The sequence below is a fragment of the Rana temporaria genome, chromosome 2 (genome assembly GCF_905171775.1).
Source record: "Rana temporaria chromosome 2, aRanTem1.1, whole genome shotgun sequence".
Lineage (NCBI taxonomy): Eukaryota > Metazoa > Chordata > Amphibia > Anura > Ranidae > Rana > Rana temporaria.
The window spans coordinates 132,879,896-132,905,879 of record NC_053490.1 but is presented as its reverse complement, the minus strand read 5'-3'; the positions used below and the strand labels follow the sequence as shown (position 1 = coordinate 132,905,879).

Here is a 25,984-nt window from a genome sequence, read left to right as displayed (position 1 = left end):
TTAGAACGGTTCTATTGACTACAATGGGACGCGACTTGTCAGGCGGCTGTGTCGCCTGACGAGTCGCCCCAGTGTGAACCGGGTCTTAAACTTAAAATAAAATATATATGTTTTGTTGTCCAGGGTCACTCGCCATTTCACCGATCCTCATGGGCTTTGATGTTCGTGCACCTACCCAGCATCCATGACCATTAGCTTATCTCACTATACTGTGATGCACCCTACTATTTAAATCTCTAGTGGTGATCATTGTGCTACTAGTGGCTTGAGAGTATGTCTACAATCTTCACCCACCTTGAGGCTCTGGACATGCGAGGGGTTTGAGGGGAGACGCTGACTCTGTTTGAGGTGGATCTTGATCTGTGGTATGATTTGCCAGTTGGTTATTTTGTAAGTATTATTTCGGACCGCTTGTCCCAATTATACAACTGTCATTCTGTTTTCCTATTTTTGTTTACATCTTTACAAATTTAGTACTTATTGCATAAACTTGCTTTTGACTTCACTTCTGAGACCCACCAAGTGCTTCAGAATTTAGCTGTGTATTATTGTAACATGACTATTGCACTCCGATTTCATCAACTACCAATTGTCTGTACTTGTATGTTTTATTTAAAAAAAAATTGTAATACTTTTTATACGTGTTCCTTACTCAATTTTCTGGTATTTAACTTTGGCCCACTATGTCTTTCTCTTGGAGTGCAGCTAGAGCAGGGCTCAGTTTGCTACTAGGAAGGTAATGTGCTATTGTGACTCTGAGGCTGCATTCACACTTCAGCGTTTTGAATCGCGGGCAGATTTGCTGCGAATCTGCCCACAATTTGAAAGCGCTGATGTGTGGCTCCTTACTGAGAGTGGATCTGGTGTGGAATTTCTGATCAGAAGTGGAATTTTGAATACAAGTGGAAGAGTTAAAAACCAGGATTTGCTTTTAGCTGCTTTTAACTGTTTCTGCTGGAAGTGTTGAATTGTTTGTCTCTTTTCTCTGACACTTTTTAAACAGCTTTTTTTTTTCTTTCTGCTAATTAAGGGGAGTGTTTAATTGTTAACAGGGGGGTGTCTAATTGTTAACAGGTGAGTATATAAGTGTCTGTAAAAACTCCATAAGAGCTGGCTCCTTGCTGAGAGTGGATCTGGTGTGGAATTTCTGATCAGAAGTGGAATTTTGAATACAAGTGGAAGAGTTTAAAACAAGAGTTAAGACAGGAGTCTTCTAAAACTGTAAGTATCATCTTAATCTTCATACAAGTAATTATATTGTAACTGGGAAATGAGTGCTAGCAGGGTTGAAGGTTTTGCTCACTGCACAGTTTGTCACATGTATGCAAAATTGGTGCAACAGCTCCAAGATGGATACCGCTGTGACAGATGTGAGCAGGTTGCCCTTCTGGAAGCTCATATTAGAGATCTGGAGGAGCAAGTTGCAACACTGGGTAGAAATGACAACCTTAAAAGGGGTCCTCTGCTCGCTGAGCAAGTGGTCAGTAAGGTTGATGTGGAGGGTGGAGGGGCAAGTCAGGATTATCAGATAGGGAGATGGGTTAATGTAGTTAGAGGGAGTGGAAGGGGCATGAAGAAAGGGAAGGCCAGTCCTGTATTTGTGCATCAAAACAAATTTGCCAAGTTGGGTGATGATGTGGAGGTGGCAAACACAGAGGTGGCAGCCCTAGATGTTACTGCTACCCCTAACAGCCGGGAGAGCAACCCATCTAGTAGAGGTGGGGAGGGGAGTGCAGGTAGGCCTAGACAGTTGGTGGTAATAGGGGATTCTATAATCAGAAGGACTGATAGAATAATTTGTCGCCAGGATCGCTTCAACCGAATGGTTTGCTGTCTCCCTGGTGCCAGGGTTCGGCATGTGGTGGACCGGGTAGATAAATTACTGGGAGGGGCTGGGCATGACCCAGCTGTCTTGGTCCACGTTGGAACCAATGACAGTATACATGGAAGGTGGAAGCTCCTTAAGAATCAATTTAAAGAACTAGGCTGCAAGATGAAGGGAAGGACCTCCAAGGTGATATTCTCTGAAATATTGCCTGTGCCATGCGCAACACAGGAAAGGCAGGGGGAGATTAGAGAGCTGAATGCATGGCTAAAGACCTGGTGTAGGAAGGAGGGATTTGGGTTTCTAGAGCACTGGGTTGACTTTTCATTGGGGTGCAACCTATATGCTAAAGATGGTTTGCACTTGAATGGAAGGGGGTCTGCTGTGCTGGGGGAGAGGTTTATGGGAATGCTGGAGGAGTATTTAAACTAGGATTGAGGGGGAGGGTGAATTAGAATTACATCGAGCAGACAGGTCAGTTAGTGGTCAGACATTAATGGAGAGTGGAATGTGGATAGATGGGGGGAGGGTTATGGCAGGTGACAAGAAAGTTCCCATGTTGCAAACAGCCATTGGAAATAATAGTTCCATTTGTACTACTATAAATTATATTGAAAACACCAGAGAAAAATGTAACAATACATTTAAGTGTTTGTTCACCAATGCCAGAAATCTGCCAAGCAAAACAGGTGAGCTGGAAGCTCTGGTGCATGAGGAGAGCTATGATGTAATCGGTATTGCTGAAACTTGGCTTCAATCCTCAAAGGACTGGGCTATTAATATTCCTGGCTATGCTCTCTTTCGGAAAGACAGGGTAAAAAGGAAAGGTGGAGGGGTCTGTCTCTATGTGAGAAGTGACCTCAAAGCAAGCGTGAAAGAGAACCTGTTTGATGGAGAGTGTGATGAGGCTGAAGCATTATGGGTGGAACTGCATACAGATGTGCGTAGTTCAAAATTAATCATTGGAGTTTGTTATAAACCACCCAATGTTAATGAGGAGGTGGAGACTCAGCTCCTTGCACAGATGGAAAGGGCTGGGACGGTGATAATAATGGGGGATTTTAACTACCCAGAAATTGACTGGATTAATGGCACTTCTGGGACAATTAAGGACAAAAATTTAAAAACCTATTGCAGTACAATTTTATGGTGCAGTTTATTGAGGCCCCAACTAGGAATGATGCTCTGTTGGACCTGATAATCTCAAACCATGCAGAGCTTATTACTAATGTTCAGATAAAGGAACACCTGGGTAGCAGTGATCATAACATGATTTCATTTAATGTTAACTATAAGCAAGAAATACATACAGGAAATATTAAAACACTAAATTTTAAGAGAGCACATTTTCCAAGGATGAGGGCTGCTCTCCAGGACTTGGACTGGGAGGGACTATTGGCACAGCTGAACACAGAACAGAAATGTGAATTCTTCAAAAAGACTGTGTGGAACCTCACTGCAAAGTATGTTCCCATGGGCAATAAGTTTAAAAGGCTAAAAATAAAACCTATGTGGCTCACGGTAAAAGTTAAAAAAGCTATAAACAATAAGAAAGTAGCCTTTAAAAATTATAAAAATGAAGGAACACTAGTGTTGTTTAAATGTTACAAAGAATATAACAGATATGTAAAAAGGAAATCAAGGATGCAAAAATTCAAAACGAACGTCAGATTGCAAAAGATAGTAGGACAAACCCCAAAAAATTCTTTAAATATATTAATAGTAAAAAGGTGAAGTCTGAGCATGTAGGCCCCTTACAAAATAAGTGGGTGACAGGGGACAAAGAGAAGGCAAATTTATTAAATGTTTTCTTCAGCTCTGTGTATACAATGGAGCATGGGGGAGCTCATGTCCAAAATGGGGGTGGGAGTGACACAGCCCCAAATCCACAATGGCTCAAAAGTGATATGGTCCAGAAATATTTAGACAGAATAAAGGTGGATAAAGCACCTGGACCTGATGGCATCCATCCACGGATCCTAGGTGAGTTGAGCTCTGTCATTTCAAAGCCACTGTATTTAATATTTAGGGACTCATTAATGACAGGAATAGTACCACTGGATTGGCGCAGGGCCAATGTGGTGCCCATATTTAAAAAGGGAACAAAGTCTTTACCAAGTAACTATAGACCTGTTAGTTTAACTTCTATAGTTGGGAAGATACTGGAACGTTTAATAAAAGACCACATGGATGAGTTCTTGCTGGAAAAAAACTATTTAAGCAGCAGACAACATGGATTCATGAAAGACAGAAGTTGTCAGACAAACCTGATTTCCTTTTATGAAGAGGTAAGTAAAACCCTGGACAGAGGCGTGGCTGTGGACGTGATATATTTGGATTTTGCAAAACCATTCGATACAGTTCAGCACACACGGCTCATGTGTAAGGTAAGGTCTACAGGATTGGATATATCAGTTTGTAAATGGATAGAAAACTGGCTGAAAGACAGAATTCAGAGAGTCGTGGTTAATGATTCTTACTCTGAATGGTCCAAGGTTATCAGTGGTGTACCCCAAGGTTCAGTGCTGGGACCCTTACTTTTCAATATATTTATAAATGATATTGGGTCCGAGATCAAAAGTAACATTTCTGTCTTTGCAGATGACACCAAGCTATGCAGTGGAATAACGTCCTTTCAGGATGTCTCCAATTTACAAGCCGACCTCAATGCTCTGTCTAATTGGGCGACTAAGTGGCAGATGAGGTTTAATGTTGATAAATGTAAAGTTATGCACTTGGGGGCTAAGAATATGCATGCATCATATATACTAGGGGGAGTCAGTCAGTCAGTCAGTCAGTGTCAGAGGTGGAGTAGGGTGCTTCGGACCTTCCGTTACGAGCCTGCTCCCACCCAGACCTGACAGTCAGCTACTAGGCAGACTACCATTACCTGTCCTGCACAGGGAACAGCTACTAGGAACTACTAGGAACCAGGAATCCAGGAATCCAGCTCTCTTCTCTCCTCGTGGACTCCTTCATTCGCCGCAGGTAAGACCCTGCCTCTCAGGGCCTACCATCCAGGGGAACCACTGACGGCCGTCCTTCTCAGGGCAGCCGTCCCTCAGACCCCTCACTGCGGCTCTCTATTCCCCTCTTGGGCTCGGCATCCCCACTCGCACGGCCACCCACGATTGTGGTGGCCCCTAGACACCCCACCTGGGTGTATTTTCGGCGCTTCTCGGCGTTTTTTACACGCCCGCGCCAGCCTGCTACTTTCCGCGGCCGCCGCGCCTCAGGAAAGTCCGCGGCTTCAGCCGCGGCCTACCGGCGCTCCGTCCGTTTTCTCCCTGCGCCTGCCACCAATAGTGCGGGTCTTTCTGATTATCGCCCCTGCACCCCCAGAGGTCCCCTCCACCCCCCTGCTAAGCAACCAGATCGGTGGAATCATTTTCTTACCAACCTGGTTGCCCCCCCAGCCTGGGTCCTGTATCTTTGCCTGGCGGCCATCTTGGTGCACCCCAGCAACAGTGACACCCAGCATCCCCCCCCCCTTTTTCCCCTCATTAAGTTCAGCTGTCTTTGATCCAGGGCTTGAGCCGATCGCCTTTGGGATCAGGAAGGAATTTTTTTCCCTGCCGCAGCACATTGGCCAGCTTGCCCAGGGTTTTTTTGCCTTCCTCTGGACCAAGGATTGCTGAGAGCGAGGATTCTGCGAATCCTCTCTCACCAATCACCCCCACCCCCGCCCACGGTGACTGGCAACAATGGTTAAATTGCGATACTCTGCGGAAACCATTTGGGGTCTGAGACAATTCGCAACAATATTACCTGCCGTCACCAAAAAAGCCTTAAAATCAGATCAACTTTTGAGAATCGATCGACGATCGATCATCAAAAATTTCAACCATTCAACACAGCTCAAGCACATATCATGTGCGTTGCTTAACACTAGATCAGCAGTTAAACACCGATCAGAAATCCATGATTTCTTACTACAAAACGATCTAGACTGCCTCTTCATTACAGAAAGTTGGCTGTCAGACGATTGCAACACCATTCTTGGAGAACTGGTACCAGCAAATTATCATATCCTAACGGAAAATAGAATAGGGCAAAGAGGAGGAGGCCTGGCGGTGATTCATAAGTCTCATATTGCAATCACTAAACCGGTCCTTCAAAATCCTCTACCTTTTATGGAAACCCTCACGCTTCAACTTCAAGCTCACTCTCAGGAGACCGTTCACATTCTCCTCTGCTATAGGCCCCCTGGGCCAAAATCGCATTTGATTTCAGCATTAACGGAGTTCATATCCACTTACTCCCTTAACAGCAATCATCTTTTGCTGCTCGGGGATTTCAATTTGTGGGCCAACTCCTCACAGGATCCCATCGCGGATGCCTGCATCGACCACCTGGAAGGGTTAGGTCTTCAGCAACTTATATGCGGACCCACGCATGCTTCAGGTCACACTCTCGACCTAATTTTCAGACAAAATCTGAAAATAAACATTCTGGGTATTGAACCTTTGCCATGGACAGACCACCATGCAATTAGCTTCATAATTCCCAGAATTCCACTAGTCATGAAAGTACCCATGCCGGTGACAATACACTGGGCTAGATCTCAGAGGAAGCTCCACTCGGAACTCTTCAGATCTACCCTGGGAAACCGAATTGGGGCTATTCCTCCTCAGCTAGCAGCCTCAGATACATTGGATGCCATAAATGCAGCTCTGTTACAGTCAGCCGACTTAGCAGCACCAAAGCGCAAAGTCCGCAGCCGGGCAAAAAAGTCCAGCTGGTTCAATAACCAGCTGTCGCTATTGAAGCAAGAGCGCAGAAGGGCGGAAGCCGCCTGGATAAGAAGTCCTTCAGAAGACCGCCTCAACTTCTACAAAGCAGTAACAACGCGTTATCACAAGGAAATTTTCAAAGCCAAGAAACTTCACTTTTCCACGGTGATTAACAGCGCAATGAATCGCCCACGTGAACTCTTCAAGATGGTCACCCAGACCATGAATCCGGGATGTCTTGAAGTCCCCACTTCAGACACCCAAGAGTTCTGCAATGAACTATCGGATTTCTTCATCAACAAAATTGAAAAAATTTGGGTAAGTATTCGGCAAAACAATACTCCACTCAGCCCCCTCTTCAATCAAAACACCGACGGAACGCCTCTACAATCAACTAAGTTCACTTTGGAACCCATCTCCATTGATACCACAAAAAAATTCATTGGTGCGCTGCGCAACAGCACAGCACCCAATGACATCATTCCCACCAAGCTACTGAAGGAATGTGCCGACATCCTGGCGCCTCCGATCACACAGCTTATAAATCAGTCATTTAAGGAAGGCATAGTGCCTTCCCTGCTGAAAGAGGGCACAATCCTGCCGATCTTGAAAAAACCTAATTTGGATCCTATGGACCCAACTCACCGCCGTCCCATAACAGGTCTAAATGCTCTGTCCAAGATAATGGAGAAAGTGGTGGTAAATCAGCTGCAACAGCATCTGGATACCCACAACCTACTCGATCCATTTCAATCCGGGTTCCGTCCCGGACACGGGACAGAAACGGCCTTACTGAAAATATGGGATGATGCCCTCGAGGCCGCAGACGAAGGAGAATCGTGCCTCCTGGTTCTGCTGGACCTAAGCGCAGCCTTTGACACAGTAGACCATAAATTGCTACTGAGACGACTAACAGAAGTCGCCGGAGTCTCAGAAGATGCCTTACCATGGTTCTCCTCTTTTCTCGGAAACCGTTCACAAACAGTGAAACTGGGATCTTTCACGTCAGAAAAACGCGCGGTGCCATGTGGGGTCCCCCAAGGATCCCCCCTATCACCGGTGCTGTTTAATATCTATCTTCGTCCTCTCTTTGATATTATCAGTAGCCAAGAACTACTCTATCACTCTTATGCAGACGACACGCAGTTGTACTTTCGCATCTGCCAAAAAAAGGATCATCATCTCAGATTAGAGAAATGTCTCTCTTCAATAGAAAACTGGATGACTAAGAGTTATCTCAAACTCAATAGCGCTAAAACAGAACTCTTTATGTTCAATGCCAGTCGGAAGAGTCAACCGACAACAAACTGGACACCTTCGCCCATCCTGGGTCAGACCATCTCCCCTAGCTCCAAAGTCAGAAGTCTAGGAGTCACGTTTGACACCTTCATGACAATGGACGCACAAATAGGGTCAGTAGTCAGCGGGACGCACCATTTGATGCGCCTTCTACGCAGACTTATTCCATTTATTCCCAAAGAAGACATAGCAGTCGTGGTGGGAACAATCGTGAATTCCAGACTGGACTATGCAAATGCCCTTTACCTCGGGCTCCCCAAGTACCAAATCGCTCGTCTTCAAGTCGTACAGAATACGGCCGCTAGACTTGTGACTGGGAAAAAATCTTGGGAATCAATCTCACCTTCGCTGAGATCCCTTCACTGGTTGCCAGTGAAAGACAGAATTGCATTCAAAGCACTCTGCCTGACACATAAGTGCATCCATGGGAAGGCTCCTAGATATCTATGCGACAAGATCAAACCGCACAATTGCAACCGCATTCTGCGATCCACCGACCAAAATCTGGTCAAGGTTCCTAAAACCAAATACAAGTCCAAAGGAGAAAGAAGGTTTGCTTTCCAGGGCCCCAGGCTTTGGAATGCTTTACCAACCAGCATTCGGTTGGAGCAAAACCACCTGTCTTTCAGAAGGCAGATCAAAACCCTGCTTTTCTGAAAGGCATGAGACACTAACAACAAGCGCCCAGAGGCGATTCAGTTCGCATGTGCCGCGCTATATAAATTTTTCATTCATTCATTCATTCAGTACTACTGGGGGGATCTGTAGTGGAGAAGGATCTGGGGGTTTTAGTTGATCATAAGCTCAATAATGGCATGCAATGCCAAGCTGCGGTTTGCAAAGCGAGCAAAGTCCTTTCTTGTATTAAGAGAGGTATGGACTCCAGAGACAGAGATATAATTTTGCCCCTAAGGGGGGATATGATCAACATGTACAAATATATAAGAGGTCCATACAGTGAACTTGGTGTTGAGTTATTCACTTTATGGTCAACACTGAGGACAAGGGGGCACTCTTTACGTCTAGGGGAAAAGAGATTTCACCTCCAAATACGGAAAGGTTTTTTCACAGTAAGAGCTGTGAAAACGTGGAACAGACTCCCTCCAGACGTGGTTCTGGCCAGCTCAGTAGATTGCTTTAAGAAAGGCCTGGATTCTTTCCTAAATGTACAGAATATAACTGAGTACTAAGATTTGTAGGTAAAGTTGATCCAGGGTAAATCCGATTGCCTCTCGGGGGGATCAGGAAGGAATTTTTTCCCCTGCTGTGGCAAATTGGATCATGCTCTGCTGTTTTTTTTTGCCTTCCTCTGGATCAACTGTGGGTATGGAGTTGGGTGTATAGGATTGTACTGTGTTTTTTTTTTGTGGTTGAACTGGATGGACTTGTGTCTTTTTTCAACCTGACTAACTATGTAACTATGTGAATGGCAAATCGTAGAAATCGCATTTGAGATGCCGTTCATTTAAAGGACACTTCAAATCACAACGTGGGTCTGCCGCGATAAATCGCGGCAAAACACATCATGGGAAGCATATTAGCCAAAAGTAGCTCCTGAACTTTTTTTGGGCAACATGGTTCCTGCGATGTATGTTTATCGTGCGACAATCACAGCAGACCCGCACAGCGATTTGAGGTGTCATTCAAACGAATGGCATCTCAAATGCAAGTCCCACGATTTGTCATTCACACATCAGCGCTTTCAAATAGCGAGCATATTTGCGGCAAATCTGCCCACGATTCAAAACGCTGAAGTGTGAATGCAGCCCGAGTGTAGCGTGTTAGGGTAGTGAGAGTATAATGTAGTGCAGGGGTAGGCAACCTTAGAGAGATGGAGATCTACTTGAACACTGATGAAGTCAAGGATCACCAGGCAGTGTCCTGGTGTTAGGGCCGGTTCACACCAGAACATGGCACAAGAAAGACATGTTCCATGTGTGCTTCCTGCACCGTGTTCAAAACGCACTGCCTTTGTGATCTACTGCAGGTGATGACACATTGTTAAACCCAAATGTACAGTCGTGCTCAAAATTTTGCATGTTTTGGCAGAAATGTTGGCATTAATATTGAAAATATGACCGATCGTTTATGCGATTGCTATCCTTAAATAAAAAAAAGGTTTTTATTTAAGGATAGCAATCACATAAAGCCATTTATTCTCACAGTTTTTTGGATCCTTTTTAAGTCATAATGATAAACAGAAATCATCCAAATGGCCCTGATAAAAAGTTTACATGCCCTGGAATGTTTGGCCTTGGTACAGACACAGAAGGTGGCACACACTGGTTAAAATGGCAATTAAAAGGTTAATTTCCCACATTTGTGGCTTTTTAAATCACAATTAGTGTGTGTAAATAGTAGATGAGTTTGTTAGCTCTCACATTCACTAAGCAGGCTAGACACTGAGCCCGCTGCACTGAGTTGAGTGCCCTGTCCATAATACCACAGAGTATGCCCCACACCAAAAATGAGCAAACTGTGCAATGCCTGATGCTAAACATGTGAGTGAACTGTGAACCGTTTTTAATAAATGACTGAGTGTTCACAATATTGTACTTTTCTTTCTATTTTTATATATACCCATTGATAAGAATCTATACTGCAAGAGGGATGGAGAAGTGGAGTGGCTTACTGAGGAGAACAACACTGATTATTAAGCGTATTTTCCCACTCATGAGAATAGGGGGGGGGGGGGGCCAATAGGATCTGGTGAATTGCTACCCTCTGGTGTGAATCGGATGACACATCGGTGGTGGAATTCTTGGTGACTCATTTTCAATAGGAGATCATGGTGGTTTTACCTTTGCACTGAATTTCTTTGCGAGGACTTATTGGACTTTGTTATAAATGTTTTTGATCATCACTTTGATAATTTTTTTGATTGAAGATTTTGCACTACTGTGAACTTACACTTATATGTTGTTTAGGAATTTTGTATTTTCAGGTGTTTGATACCTTTACATTTTTGCCTGATGCGTTTTCATATTACATAGACATAAATGTGCATCAATGCACATCAAATCAGCAACATGACGAGTTGGTTTACTAAAACTGGAGCGTGCAGCTCTGCATTGAAACCAATCAGCTTCCAGGTTTTATTGCCAATGCTTAAATTGAACAAGCTGAAGGAGGAAGGTGATTGGCTACCATGCACACCTGCACCTGATTCTGAGTGCTCCAGTTTCAATCTCCCCCACATAGTCAACAAGTGATAGGAAAAAGGTAAACCATATTAAAACATACATCAACATGCATGGATATGTGTTTTAATTTAACGAATCAAGCAAAAAAAAAAAAAAAATACCCCAAAATGCAACGGACATTTTTGGATCTGCCTCAAGATCAGACCTTCAAAAGAAAAATTAGCAATAACTGCCAATCCTGTTATAGCAAGGTTTTAGGCTTTGTTCACACTGGCATTAAGAGAAGGTGTTTGACAGGCATTAAAAACCCCCTTCCTTCTGTGCACAATGATACAATAGACAGCCCATTATGCTGTTCACACTAAGTGTTAGCGTTGCGTCACTTAAAAATGTAGGCCTCATGTCGAATTAGGAAGCGTTTGAAGCCATTCAACGCCTCCCATACAGGTCTATGGTAACGCTCTGGCAGGCGTTTTTGGCGTGGTATTGGTGCGGTTGCGGCGCTTTAAAGTTAGACCCCATTCACACCTAGGCGTTTTTACGCCTGTAGCGCTATGCCGCTGCCGCCAGAGGGCTGAAAACAGATGTCCCTCTATGGCGTCTTCGAGCGTTCGGCTAGGAGATGGCAATCATCTCCATAGAGGGGGCCATCTTGGGGCACATCTAGGCGGACAATACCGGCGTTTTGTCGCCGCAAATCGCGGTACAAAACGCCGCTATTTTTACCGCGATTTGCGGCAACAAAACGCCACGATTTCGTCCGCCTAGATGTGGAGTCATTTTCCATTGTGGAGCACTTTTAACACTCAAATGCTATGAAACCGCACATAGGGCATTTAACGCTCATTAAAAGCCCCATTCTAAAGCTCATTGACGACTGTCTGACGCCCATACTAATGCCATACAAATGCTATAGGAGCGTTTGTTGAGCATTAGTAATTTAGTGTGAACAAGCCCTTATGTACTGAAAATCTAATTTAAAAAATAAAAAAAATAAAAAGGTACACCCTGAAAAAGCAGAAATATAAAATGAGTGAAACAATCATTTTTAGCAGGTTTTTCCCCAGAATCATTTGCAGTTCTGATTTTGGCTTTTCCAGAGCTGGAAAAACCATAGACCATATGGTAAAAGTCTGAATAACCTGGAGCTCAGACTGCTGCCTTCAACCTTTTCAGACAGACACTTGCACATATGCTACAACTTGCCTACTAATGTGTTATGTATAAGTAGTACGATATTGGAAAGAAACGGCACATGATAAAATTACTCAGGTTTTATTTAGAACAGATTTTCAGCCAGAACAATACAAAACATACAGTATCTTCATTACACAAATGTTTACTTACACTATGTTACAGTTACAAAAACCGCTTTGCAGCAACTTTTTTATTTTAAGCAGGTTTAACCTCACAAACAAACAAAAAAAAAGGGGAAAAAACAAACAAAATCAAAAACTTCAAAATTGTCAGAATTTTTTTTTATAATAATCTAAAAACATTGGAAATATTGCACTTGTGCTAAATGGTAGGAACATTTACTTTTTTGATCATATTAAGTTATAAAAGTAAAGTTATGCAAAAATGAACTTAAGCACAGCAATGTAGATTCTCTCTGGTTTGTTTTAAAGCCGTTATACAACAAGCACATATATTAAGCCTTTTTTTTATTATTTTAAAAGGAAAAGGCAGCTTTATAACAAAGTTTCAGTAATGAGCACCAGGCCCTTTATACAAATCTTTTTAAAAAGGAAAACCAATTGTCAGTAATCAGAATGGATGTTGCATGCGCTAGTAGGATAACCCTAAATCACAAAAGCCGCTAAATGATACAGCATTATACTTGTTTTGTGGCAATCATAGTGACGGTAAAGGTATGCCTTTGCACAATGTATAGAATTTAAGAAAACCATATTTTTCTGCATAATCCAGTTTTAGGGTACACTATTATACGTATGTGGCCATTCACCAAAATTCATCAGTCAGTAAAATCTGACTTAACTGTGCAAGCCATTTAACATTAATCTGTGAGGTCAAATGTCTAATCAGCTACTTCCAACCCAACTGAAGTGCTATAATTCTCAGCTGAGGAACTGGGATATAAGCCTATGTGCAAGTACCCCTTATGAGGCGTACACACGATCGTAATTTCTGATGGAAAAAGTCGGTCTGACCTTTTTCCATCGGAAATTCCGACAGTGTGTATGCCCCATCTGAGTAATTCTATCGGAAATTCAGATGAATTCCATCGGAGTTTACATAGAGAACATGTTCTATTTTCCTCTGATGGAATTCCGATGTGGATTTGGTCGGAAAAAGGTCTGATTGTGTGTACAGGGGATAAGACTCAAACCTTTAGCTCCTGCTTGATGAAAGTAATTTGCTCACAGTGTAAAGCAGGAGCACACAGTACCTTACTAAAGCACATTTTTATCGTGCTGTATAAAGAATTTTGCTGACACAAGGACTGGAACATTACAAAGGAGCAAACACCCTTTAAAAGAACTACGTTAATGCAGATTAGAAAAGTGCACTTCAGGTTCCTGCAGGCCCTACAAGTGCTATCAAAATATGAAGGACACATTGAGGTTAGCTGCCATAAAAAGGGCATATTTTATTCAAAGATCTGAAAACTTTCTATTTCTAAAATGATCACAAATGACATTTTCTAGCCCTCAAAACGAGACAGTCCTTCTTAACACTTTATTTTTTTTACATAGTAATTTAGTACAATGCCAGAAGAAGTCTGTGGTCAAGCTCCAGATTTTGTCACTTATGAGTGCTCATTACATAAGCATACACTACTTGATTCTCATACCTATTCCCTGAAACTCAACCAATGCCAGCTTTTCCCTATAGTGGAAAAGCTGGCATTGGTTGAGTTTCAGGGAATAGCCAGCATCAGCAAGGCAGTAAAGAGAAGCAGCTGCAGGGGGTCTACATTATAGTGAGGGAGTGAACAGAGGGGATATTTAACAAACAACGCTAATAGCCAATTAGGGTCCCTAGTAAATGAGGCTTCAAATCAGTTTTTTTTTAAAACGTGACATTTTATCGTAATCCTTAAAGCAACCCAACCGTTAAATACATACCTCTTCTGCTGCCTGCACCATTGCTGGAGAGTAATCCCAGCCAAAGTTTCTTCCGAGACTGACACTTCCAGGAATGTTGATCCGCTGTGTCTCCTGCAAGTGGTTCTACCCACGGAACTTTATTTCACTACTGTCCCCTGTACAGATGTGTGGAATGGCAGGAGGTACCAGCAGGGACAGCCAAGGACCAAGGAAACCAACATCCTTGGATATGTTGGTTTCAAAATAAAAATAAAAAAAACTTTAGCCAGAGAATTATCTTCAGAAGAGCAGTGTTTGGCAACGGCAAAATTATTCGCTTTCTTTTTTACAAGCACATTTTTCGAAAGTTTTAGCTACATGAGAGAAGAGCTTAAAGATGCAGTCTGGGGGGGTGTCTTAAAAAGGTCACTTTTTTTTTTTTAATTAAAAGACAAACATGGAGGAGAGCGTTTTATATTGGCACAGTCCTACTTCAGACTAGTGGTAAGAAAAGCCATCAAGCTGCAATCTGCTAGTAAATCTGTCAACTAGAACATGGGGATTGATTTACTAACGGTGAATAGACTAAGCACTTTACAAGTGCAGTGGCAGTGCTCCAGAGCTTAGTGAGTGAAGGGAAGCTCTGCTGACTTCCATCAATCAATCACACATGCAGGTTTTTTTCCCCTTGCATGAGTATTCTTTGTAAAAGTGCAGCTTTACCTCATTTACTATGCAAGTGCAGTTGCACCAGAGCCAAGTAGTCTATTTGCCTTTAGTAAACCAACCTCATGGTCATTTTGTACCGCTTCTCTTCACACTTTAGTTTAGAAATCTTTATTAAAAAAAATACCCCTACAAATAAGTTAATTAAAATGTGCGGAATGTGAAATCTTTAGGTTTATTAAAAAGCCTTTGGTTTAAAGCCTGGAAATCAAGCTGGTGAAAGCCTAAAGCCTTACTTTGGAGGGATAGGTTATATGCGCCATTTCCTAAAAATGACTTGCTGCTGGAGACTTAAACAAATAAAAAAAAAAAACACATAATTAAAAATAGCGAAAACTTTTTATAAAATACTTCCTGGATTTAACAAATTATATAGTGCTTTTTGTTCACTGTGTTTTATGTACACATTTCTGTAGTGTTATAGTTAATCATTTGCTCTGACATGATGCAGGATTGTGAAACATTTAATGAGTGGTGATGAAGTGAAGATTCTCAGGCAAGTATAGTATTTTACCAAAAATACTGCTTGAGGGGCCCAGAAAATTATAATTGCACTAGTGTATCAATATTCAAAAAACATCCCTTCATTGAGTAGCCCCCCCCCCCCCCCCCGTGTGTCTTATACCTTGGTGTTCTTACTGGTAGTTCCGATTCAGTATACAAAATGTTTTATGCACCTTTCGATATATGTGGTGATGAAACTTATTATAGTGAATCTTTAGAAGCATAAAGCCACAATTTAAAAAAAATGTAGCACAGTTTACTGATCATCAAGTGCTATTTTTTTATATTTGAAATTATGGATTTAACTAAAAGTCCTAAAGTATTTTTTTTTTCTAGAAGCCTCATTTCTGAAATAGTCTAGTGCAAATTGTATATAAAATAAGTCTAATAAATTAAGGTCATATTTAGAGGCATCAATGATAAACCGAACTCTGGATCGATTTTTTTTCAGTTGGGTTTGTATCGCTTTTGCTCCTCAGTTCCTGTCCCAGTGACCACCAGGACCCTGCTGCTGGATATATAATTCCCCATCCTCCTCTAAAAGTAGCTCTACACCTCAAAAGTTTAGGTTATACAACAATGACTTAGCGGTCAACAGGATAGGAGAGAGAGAGAAAATCTTCCAAAAAAAGACTGGAGTTTAATGCTCAGTTCACACTAGTCAAGAAAGCGAGACTTTCAAGAGACGTTACACACTGACATTCAAGCTGCAAAAATGTTGCAGCAAAGTAGCACAGGAGCCTTTAAGTTACATTGCTTGGAACAGGTGCCACTGAAATCAAAGAGCTGCGACTTGATCTGAACTGTCAAAGAAAATATATTTAATAAAAGGAAACCTTTTGAGAGCACACAACTATTATATTGCAGCACAAGCTGTTGCATGACTGTCACTGCCTTCTGTAGGACCACTGAGCTGCAGCATGTCTGGTTGCATTTGGCGAATCAGAACTGATGAGGATATTTTACAATTATTCATGTAGCATTTTCTTCCATCACTTATTTCATAGGTTCCCTTTGGGAGGCAAGCTGTGAAAATATTTTGGTGCTAAAAAAAACACACAAACGCTTTAAAAAAAAAATATATATAGCCTGCTAATATGGATTAGATGCTGACCTCACTGATGCTGCAAAGTCACGACCTTTATTATGCTGCCCCCTTATGTTCATGGGATACCTCATGGGAGTTAGGTGCCTGTCCCCATCCAGCACCTGTTTGTACACTTCTTTAGCCTGAAGAAACATCAAAAAGGGAACTAAACTGCATGTGCCTGCAAATCTATGGCTCAAGCTGGCCACACACTGTTTTAGTTCACAACAAAAGTGGATGAAGTAACGCTCCTCCATCCACCGCCCTACCAGGACAGTCTATTCGGACAGTGGCACCCAGCGCTGTCAGAATAAACTGATCAGCAGTTGCAAGTCCCTTCTACAGAAGTTTATCAAAAATGTGTCAGGTCCTTGCTGATTATGCTGAATTTCAAGCCCTGACTTGACAGCTTTGAACTGGAATCATGTAGGGAAAAAAGCATGCTCTTACCACCACCACCTCCTCTGCTAGAATCTGCAGACAGAGCCTTTTAAATATCCATTACTTTTAGATATATAGAACAAAGCAAGGCATCGGTCTCCTACAATACAGTGATTGGTGCCAATCATCAGGCCAACAAAATGGGGTCGGGGAGCTTAGTTTGGCCTATAAACATTTTTAGTTTTTCAGTCAAACCTTTAGAAATGGGAACATTGGTGGCTCCAGTGGAACACACTATGCAATAGCAGCTTTTGTTTTTGTACTTGCTTTCCACCAGTTACTTTAACAGTGAGAGTTATGAAACAGCCCTTGTGCATTTCTCTTCTTTCAGTGGGCAATGCAATCGTCCATGGTGCCATTTAAAACTTTATTGTCCTAACCACAAACAGCACAATGGAGGAGGATGAAATGGTATGAGGGCCTGAGATGGTTACGATCGCTAGAATGTCGCTGGTATGTTAGCCAGGGCAGACATTCAGAACGTTTAGGTGTATTTGGATTTTTTTCACATAGATGAAAGTGCATATACTCATATAAAAAAAAAAAATGAATTCCGATATAAAGAAAATAAAAAAAGTAGAAGCACCATGTTAAGAACAAAAAAATAAAATAGTTTGAGCTGACAAATACAATTTGCTGATCTAACTACATCTCTGAAATGCAATATTGGTCTGATTCCATAAGACGGCACAAGAACACCCGTCTTACACACAGTGCATTACCAAAGCAAACAGATTTCACTTTAATGAAAGCCAATCAGTGAAATAGAAGCTTGAAGAAGTTGCTGTAGAATACTTCACACTGTTTATCGACTTACAAAAATATTTATTTTTATTAAAAACACAAAAAAGAAGGTTGTTGGGTACACTCAGCTCTATGGGGCTTATATATCAATGTGTTCCAAGAACAGGTGTTACTTTTCCACAACCACCAATCAGATTCAAACTGTTAGGTGGCCGAATAGAACATCTAGTTTTTAGTAACCGCATGTCAATACATAGGGACCTTTATGACCAACATATTTACACACGATATGAAAAAAATAAAAAAAGGGATGCCCAGGGACAAATGCTCACCTTTCATTATGTCTGACAAAATGAAAGGAAATAAATATACCTGGAAAAGTAAGCAAGACTAATAAAAGCGTATCATTCAATAAAAAATTTGGTAGCAGATTTCTGTTTATCGAGTTAGAAACTATTCTCAAATAGTTTTTTGTCAGTGCAAAGAGTAAACACATCAGAATGGACAGAAGTATTCTATTCCATATTGAGGCTTAAGGGTAAACTATTATTCCCAAACTACCAAAACAGTCTTTTTAAAAAAGGTGCTACTCTTATTCCGTGAGTATCCAGAGTTAGTCTAAAAAATAGTGCAGCAACACTAGTCCTTACTGGCAGTCAGGAGGCGACTGGACATTGAAATTAAGAGACCAGAACATACAAAATGAACAAACAATTTGAGCAAAGAAAGGCAATCATATCTACAGATATACATCTTCTACCATCTAATGGCTAGCAAGAGATGTACAATATATGTGTTGGATCTATTGGGCTAAATGTTGCTAACCCCCCAAAAAATGTATCATGTTAAAAGTATAAAAATTGATGTAAAGCCCACAGCTAGATAAAAAAAAAGGGGGGGGGGTTGGGGGGTAGCTCAGTTGAAATTTGTCTGGCCAGAAATAAAAGCCATTCATTTCAGTTTTTATACATTTGTCAAATTGTACCCCTCCGCAAGTTACATACTGGTGGCAGAGCCATAACAGCATGACATTCAATGTTGTGTTGTAGTACAACTACAACTCAAAGGGTAGCAAGGTGCTATAAGTGCATAAATCAAACAAGACTTTACAGATATGTAAACCAAACTAACAACAGGTATTGGATTCTAAACATACAGATCCACTTAAAAATATTAAAATAAAAACACAAAAAGGAACTCAAAGATTATTCCTGATGTGTTTGTTATTTATAAGGCCATATAATGTAATTATTTTCCTGCTATGCCACTTAAAACCTTATAAAACCTTCAGAGTTCCCAGCATATATTAACAATTACTTTTTAAATTGAATTAAGTCTTCATTAAATACCATTACATATATTCTTAAAAACACAGCTAGTATAAATACCCTTATTTTCATCTTTACATTATATTTCTGTAATCCTTTGTCAGGGAGGACTCAGATGAAGACTGATTTGTACAGTCCAATATTGGGATCTTGCTGACAGGAGGATAAAGACAAAATGAGCAGAAAGTTATCCAGTGTGGTGCAGTTCCTTAAAGTGTTAGTTCACCAGCTACTAGGATTTTTTTTTCATGCAGGCTGCATGCAGCCCACGTGCAGGAGGGGGCAGGAGCAACTAATTAAACAGAAGAGGAGTGGTATGAAATATGCTGGGAATGTTTTTTTTTTAAAGGACCATTAAAAGGTGAACTAACCTTTTTAATTGTCTACCTTGGAGGCTGGGGTGGTTCAGGAAATCAAGCTGTGCTTTTTAATTGCAGTGGAGAAAAGCGAGACCATGGACCTGGCTAGGGTACCTAAATAAGAGAAAGGTGGAGCTAGATGTTCTTTGGCAAAGGCGAGAATTAGTAATTCATCACACAAGTAATCTACTAGCTGCGACAGACGATATGCTTTTTTTTTATGCTGAAGAAACTGATAGATGCGATAATCTGACACTGCTTTGGACCTAGTGCCTTGCTACCTTTTGTACTAGCCTTTATTCTACACATTTAATGTTTTAAACCACAATACCTACCACGTGGTCAGCATACCAATCTTAATGCAATCACATATACTTTCCTTTGTATAATAATAAAAAAAAAAAAAAACACACAGTAGTGCCAAAGTATATGATGCAAAGAAAAACAAAAATAAAAAGTGCTTACAGGGTCCGTGTTTCATTAGTCCGCAGATTATAAAATCAAAGATAAAAACCATTTCAAGGGAAATGTATTTTGAGGGCACCTGGTCAAAAACGGAGTTGACCACCCGCTGCAATTGAGCCTCGTTGCTTTTCTTTTTTGCAGGGGTGAGAGCAGCTGCCTCACATCACCCCTGTCCCCGCTGTTAAACTTTATGCTCCCCTCTCACAATGTGCGATGAGAACTCGTACCGGTCCTGGCTGTGATAGCCACATATATTGCACTCAAAAGGGTCTCTGAAGCCATGACAACCCATGTGTATAGTGAACATGACATGATCTAAGAAGAGCACCCGACAGTGTTCGCACTTGAATACCTTAACAGGCTCGCCATCCTCTCCCAGTACTCGCAGGGTTTCTTTGGCTGTGCCAGGTCCAGAGCGCGATGGATTTATCACTCCTGATTCAGGGTGTTTCTGGTCCTCTTTGGCATAGGCAGGACTTTGCCTGCTACTGGTGGCCTGAGAGCCCCTCTCCTCATGGTTGCTTTCTGTGTCTGTTGCAGAGTCCTGGCACCCATTGGTAGGAGAAGCTCCTTGCTCAGTCCTTCCTCTATAATGACTTTGTGTTCCATCCTGTATGTCTTCATGGCCTTCTGCTGCTTCCCGATTTCCAGGCATCTCTGGCCTCCCTGACATAGGCTGGAGCTGGGTGTAAACTGAACTAATAACTGGGGTGATCTCTGAGATGCAGTTTGTGGGAGGTAAGCGCATAGGTCCTCCAACAAAAGCTAAAGCATTCCCGTAAGTGGGGTCAAGAGGATGATGTGGGACCATTTCGATATCCTTCTCAAAACTGGAGTTCATTTCATAAGGAAGATCAGCCAGGCTAAGTCGCATTGGTTTCTCCCCTAAAACAGATGGCAAAACTTTAAGTAAATATACCCAGCAGTGCTAAACATATCCTTATAGTCCCTTAATGGGGACTTGTATTGCTAAGGTACAACCAATCCACAAAACAGACCAAATAACCTTTTTTTCCAAATGCAAAGCAAAAATATTGGTGCCGATAACAACTGGGCCTGTCTGATATAAATGGAAAAGAAAAAGGTGCACTTAAACTAGATACAAACCTGCAGTATGTGTTCACTTGTTTAAAGATTTGTATGCCATTTACATGTTGCTCAACTGGAAACGATGTCATACTAACTTCCATCAAAACAAATAATTGCTTCAAAAGTTTCGATTTGTAAAGAATAAGGAAATGATTTACCAAGTCAAAATGGAAAATTCGGTACACATTCAAGATAATAAAAAGGTGAATTTCCCTAAGAAATTAATTAAAACCATTCAAATAATGGCATACCCATGGAACAGAGAACAAGTGTTCATTCTGGTATGCTGGTCGAATGTATAATAAATGCCACGAATGGCACCACTGAGTCAGACACAATCAACATCACAAGCACCATCCACCTCCAGCACACAGGAGCATGTGCTCTTACCCATAAATTTCTGAGGTGTGGAACGCTTGCGCTTTGTAAGGCTGCTTGCCAGCCGGTCCATAAAAGACGGCGGGTCAGAGGGATGCATCACGGCATCTAGTCCCAGATCCAGGTCTCGTGTCTCCTCACCTGAAGGAAAGGAGAGAAGAGATTGGGCCAAATATTGGTGCTATGTGATAGGTTGTGTCTAAACCCAGCTTTATTTATTAGATAGTTTCTGTAAACTCAATCTAACATTTGTAAAACAGTGCTCAAAATTTAGCACATTTAGGCTGGGTTTACACTATTGTGAATTAGATGCGGTTTCTCCACATCCAATTTACATGTCAGCAGATTGTGACCGGCTCTATATGGAGCCAGTTCACGCATCTCTGGGGTGACTCTGGTGCGAATTGCACATGACTCCTGTGCGTTTTGCAGTCCATTTCAGGTCTTAATTTAGCCCAAAATTCGGACTGAAAACAGAGAATAGGGACGCACTGGACCCCTGCTGCGAGCGGCTCCATGCTTCAGTGAAAACCCAGCCTTAAGACTCGCTGCAAATAAAAAATGCACTACCTACAGCAACCAGTCAAATTTCTTTAATTGCTCTAACCTGATCAAAGGTGCAACCCTTTTCAAAAACAGCTACCAGAAGTAGAAACACTTTTTCAAAACGCTTTATAAAATGTGTTTGCATTTGCATGCATTCTTTGCATGTGTACATGTATACATTTTCCAAATAATCCCTTGTATTTAACCACTTGAGACCTGCGCTGTAGACGAAAGACGTCCACAGCGCGGCTCTCAACTGCCGGGTGGACGTCCTTTTATTTGCATTTCCGGCGTGCAGTGGGGAAAAACTGTGCCCGGTGCATCGCAGAGAAGCCGATGCGCGTGACTGGAGGCCGCGATGTCTGCCAGGTACCCAGGATCAGCAGTGACAGAGCAGGGACGTGGAGCTCTGTGTGTAAACACAGAGCTCCACGTCCTGTCAGAGAGAGAGGAGACCGATGCTGTTTACCTTGTACATAGGGACACAGATCGGTCACCCCCCCAAGTCAGTCCCCTCCCCCACAGTAAGAATCACTCCCAGGTTACACATTTAACTCCTTCCTCGCCCCCTAGTGTTAACCCCTTCCCTGCCAGTCATATTTATACAGTATAAATACAAAAGATGGGGGTGGTGGCGCTGTCTGTTATAGTCCCCGTGTGACCAGGGTGTGAACCTGTGGACAATCCTACGCTAGATAGCGAGGGTCAGCAAAATAAACAAAGTAAATGACCAAACGAATTGCCTAGTAGTGTAGTAGTACTTTCTGTCCACTAGATGGCGGTATTAAAAATACCTAAATAAATGTGATGCCAAAAGTATTAAAATAAAAAATATATATATATAAGTGCAAGTGCACTCAAAGTGTGACCAGTTGGCTAGTGGCAAGCCGTAAGCAGTGGTGTATTAAGTGTATACATAAACCATTCAGTGAGGTAAAGATATGTTATACATAGTAAAAATACTTCCATCATCCACACTGGATGCAAACGTTATTTATACAGTAATCAGTGCATTACTATAGCACTGTTCGCTGTGTAAATGTGAATGGTTCCAAAATGGTCAAAAGTGTCCGATGTGTCCGCCGCAATATTGCAGGCATGACAAAAATCGCAGATCGCCGCCATTACTAGAAAAAAAAAAAAAATCATACATTTATCCCCTATTTTGTAGGCACTATAACTTTTGCACAAACCAATCAATAAACGCTTATTGCAATTTTTTTTTTACCAAAAATATGTAGAAGAATACTTAACGGCCTAAACCGAGGAAAAAATAGTTTAAAAGAAATAAAAAATTGGGATATTATAACAAAAAAGTAAAACATATTGTGTTTTCAAAATTTTCTGTCTTTTTTGTTTATAGTGCAAAAAATAAAAACCGCAGAGGTGATTAAATACCACCAAAAGAAATCTCTATTTGTGAATGAATGAATGAATGAATGAATGAAAAACTTATATAGCGCGGCACATGCGAACTGAATCGCCTCTGGGCGCTTGATGTTTCGTGTCTCATGACATCAAAAGAGCAGAGTTTTAATCCGTCTTCTGAAAGTCAGGTGGTTTTCCTCCAACCGAACGCTGGTTGGTAAAGCGTTCCATAGTCTCGGACCTTGAAAAGCAAACCTTCTTTCTCCTTTGGACTTGTATTTGGTTTTTGGAACCTTGACCAGATTTTGGTCAGTGGATCGCAGAACGCGATTAGAATTGTGAGGTTCTATCTTGTCGCAAAGATATTGTGGAGCCTTCCCATGGATGCACTTATGTGTCAGGCAGAGTGCTTTAAATACAATTCTGTCTTTTACTGGCAACCAGTGAAGGGTTCTCAGCGAAGTTGAGATTGATTCCCATGTCCTTTTCCCAGTCACCAGTCTGGCGGCCGTGTTCTGAACGACTTGCAGACGAGAGATTTGGTACTTTGGGAGCCCGAGGTAGAGGGCATTTGCATAGTCCAGTCTGGAATTCACGATTGTTCCCACCACGACTGCTACGTCTTCTTTGGGGATAAATGGAATAAGTCTGCGTAGTAGGCGCAACAAATGGTGCGATCCGCTGACTACTGACCCTATTTGTGCGTCCATTGTCATGAAGGTGTCAAAAATGACTCCTAGACTTTTGACTTTGGAGCTAGGGGTGATGATTTGGCCCAGAATGGGCGGCGGTGTCCAGGTTGTTGCCAGTTGACTCTTTCGGCTGGCGTGAAACATAAGAAGTTCTGTTTTGGAACTATTGAGTTTAAGATAACTCTTAGTCATCCAGTTTTCTATCGAAGAGAGACATTTCTCTAAACCAGTGTTTCTCAATTCCAGTCCTCAGGCCCCCCCCAACAGGTCAGGTTTTCAGGATTTCCCTCAGATGAAAAGGCTGTGGTGATTACTAAGGCAGTGAAACTGATCAAATCACCTGTGCAAAATAATGGAAATCCTGAAAACCTGACCTGTTGGGGGGGCCTGAGGACTGGAATTGAGAAACACTGCTCTAAACTGAGATGATGATCCTTTTTGTTGCAGATGCGAAAATACAGTTGCGTATCGTCTGCATAAGAGTGATAAAGTAGTTCTTGGCTACTGATAATATCAAAGAGAGGGCGAAGATAGATGTTGAAAAGCACCGGTGACAGGGGGGATCCTTGGGGGACTCCACATGGCACCGTGCGTTTTTCCGACGTGAAAGATCCCAGTTTCACTGTTTGTGATCGGTTTTCAAGAAAGGAGGAAAACCATGGTAAATCACCCTCTGCGATTCTGGCTACCTCGGCCAGTCGCATCAGTAACATTTTGTGGTCTACTGTGTCAAAGGCTGCGCTTAGGTCCAGCAGAACCAGGAGACAGGATTCTCCCTCGTCTGCGGCCTCGAGGGCATCGTCCCATATTTTGAGTAAGGCCGTTTCTGTCCCGTGTCCGGGACGGAAACCTGATTGAAATGGATCGAGTAGATTGTGGGTATCCAGATGCTGTTGCAGCTGTTGTACCACCATTTTCTCCATTATCTTGGAGAGAATATTTAGGCCTGTTATGGGGCGGCGGTGAGTTGGGTCCTTGGGATCCAGGTTAGGTTTTTTCAAGATGGGCTGGATTGTGCCCTCTTTCAGCAGGGATGGCACTATGCCTTCCTTAAATGACTGATTTATAAGCTGTGTGATGGGAGGCGCCAGAATGTCGGCACATTCCTTCAGCAGCTTGGTGGGAATGATGTCATTGGGTGCTGTGCTGTTCCGCAACGCCCCAATGATATTTTTGGTGGTAATCGATGGAGATGGGTTCCAGAGTGAACTTAGTTGATTGTAGAAGGTTTCTGTTGGTGTTTTGTAGTTGATTGAAGGGGGGGCTGAGGGGGGTATTATTTTGCAGAATACTTACCCGGATTCTTTCGATTTTGTCGATGAAGAAATCCGATAGTTCATTACAGAACTCTTGGGTGTCTGAATTGGGGACTTCAAGACATCCCGGATTCATGGTCTGGGTGACCATCTTGAAGAGTTCTCAGGGGCGATTCATGGCGCCGTTAATCGCCATAGAAAAATGATGTTTCTTGGCTTTGAAGATTTCTTTATGATATCGTGATGTTATTGCCTTGTAGATGATGAGGTGATCTTCTGAAGGGCTTCTTTTCCAGGCGGCTTCCGCCCTTCTGCGCTCTTGCTTCAGTAGGGACAGCTGGTTGTTGAACCAGCCGGACTTTTTTTTCCGGATGCAGACTTTGCGTTTCGGTGCTACTAAGTCGGCTGACTGTAGCAGAGCTGCATTTATGGCATCCAGTGTATCTGAGGCTGCTAACTGAGGATGGATAGTTTCGATTCGGTTTCCCAAGGTAGATTTGAAGAGTTCCGAATGGAGCTTCTTCTGAGATCTAGCCCAGTGTATTGTCACCGGCTTGGGTGCTTTTATAACTGGTGGAATTTTGGAAATTATGAAACTAATTGCATGGTGGTCTGTCCATGGCAAAGGTTCATTTCCCAAAATGTTTATTTTTAGATTTTGTCTGAAAATTAGGTCGAGTGTGTGACCTGAAGCATGCGTGGGTCCGCATATAAGTTGCTGTAGTCCTAATCCTTCCAGGTGATAGATGCAGGTATCCGCAATGGGATCCTGTGAGGAGTTGGCCCACAGATTGAAGTCCCCGAGCAGCAAAAGATGTTTGCTGTTAAGGGTATAAGTGGATATGAACTCCGTTGACGGTAGAAGCTGCGATTTTGGCCCAGGTGGCCTATAGCAGAGGAGAATGCTAACAGTCTCCTGGGGGTTAGTTTGAAGTTGAAGAGTAAGGGTTT

General features: G+C 42.2%; 1 protein-coding gene across 8 annotated transcripts in view; it reads right to left on the bottom strand.

The window, feature by feature from the left end:
• Window positions 1-13,703: 13,703 nt before the first annotated feature.
• Window positions 13,704-25,984, bottom strand: part of IKZF4 (IKAROS family zinc finger 4) — a 46,862-nt gene continuing 34,581 nt past the window's right edge. For 5 of the 8 annotated variants that reach the window (XM_040341083.1, XM_040341081.1, XM_040341084.1 and 2 more), the window contains 2 exons: window positions 21,184-21,312; window positions 13,704-20,589 (listed from right to left, as the gene is read on the bottom strand). In XM_040341083.1, coding sequence (XP_040197017.1) covers window positions 19,886-20,589; window positions 21,184-21,312 — 833 coding nt within the window. In that variant the 3' untranslated portion in view covers window positions 13,704-19,885. The remainder of the gene's footprint in view (window positions 20,590-21,183; window positions 21,313-25,984) is intronic. The other 3 variants (XM_040341085.1, XM_040341086.1, XM_040341087.1) reach the window with 1 other exon arrangement.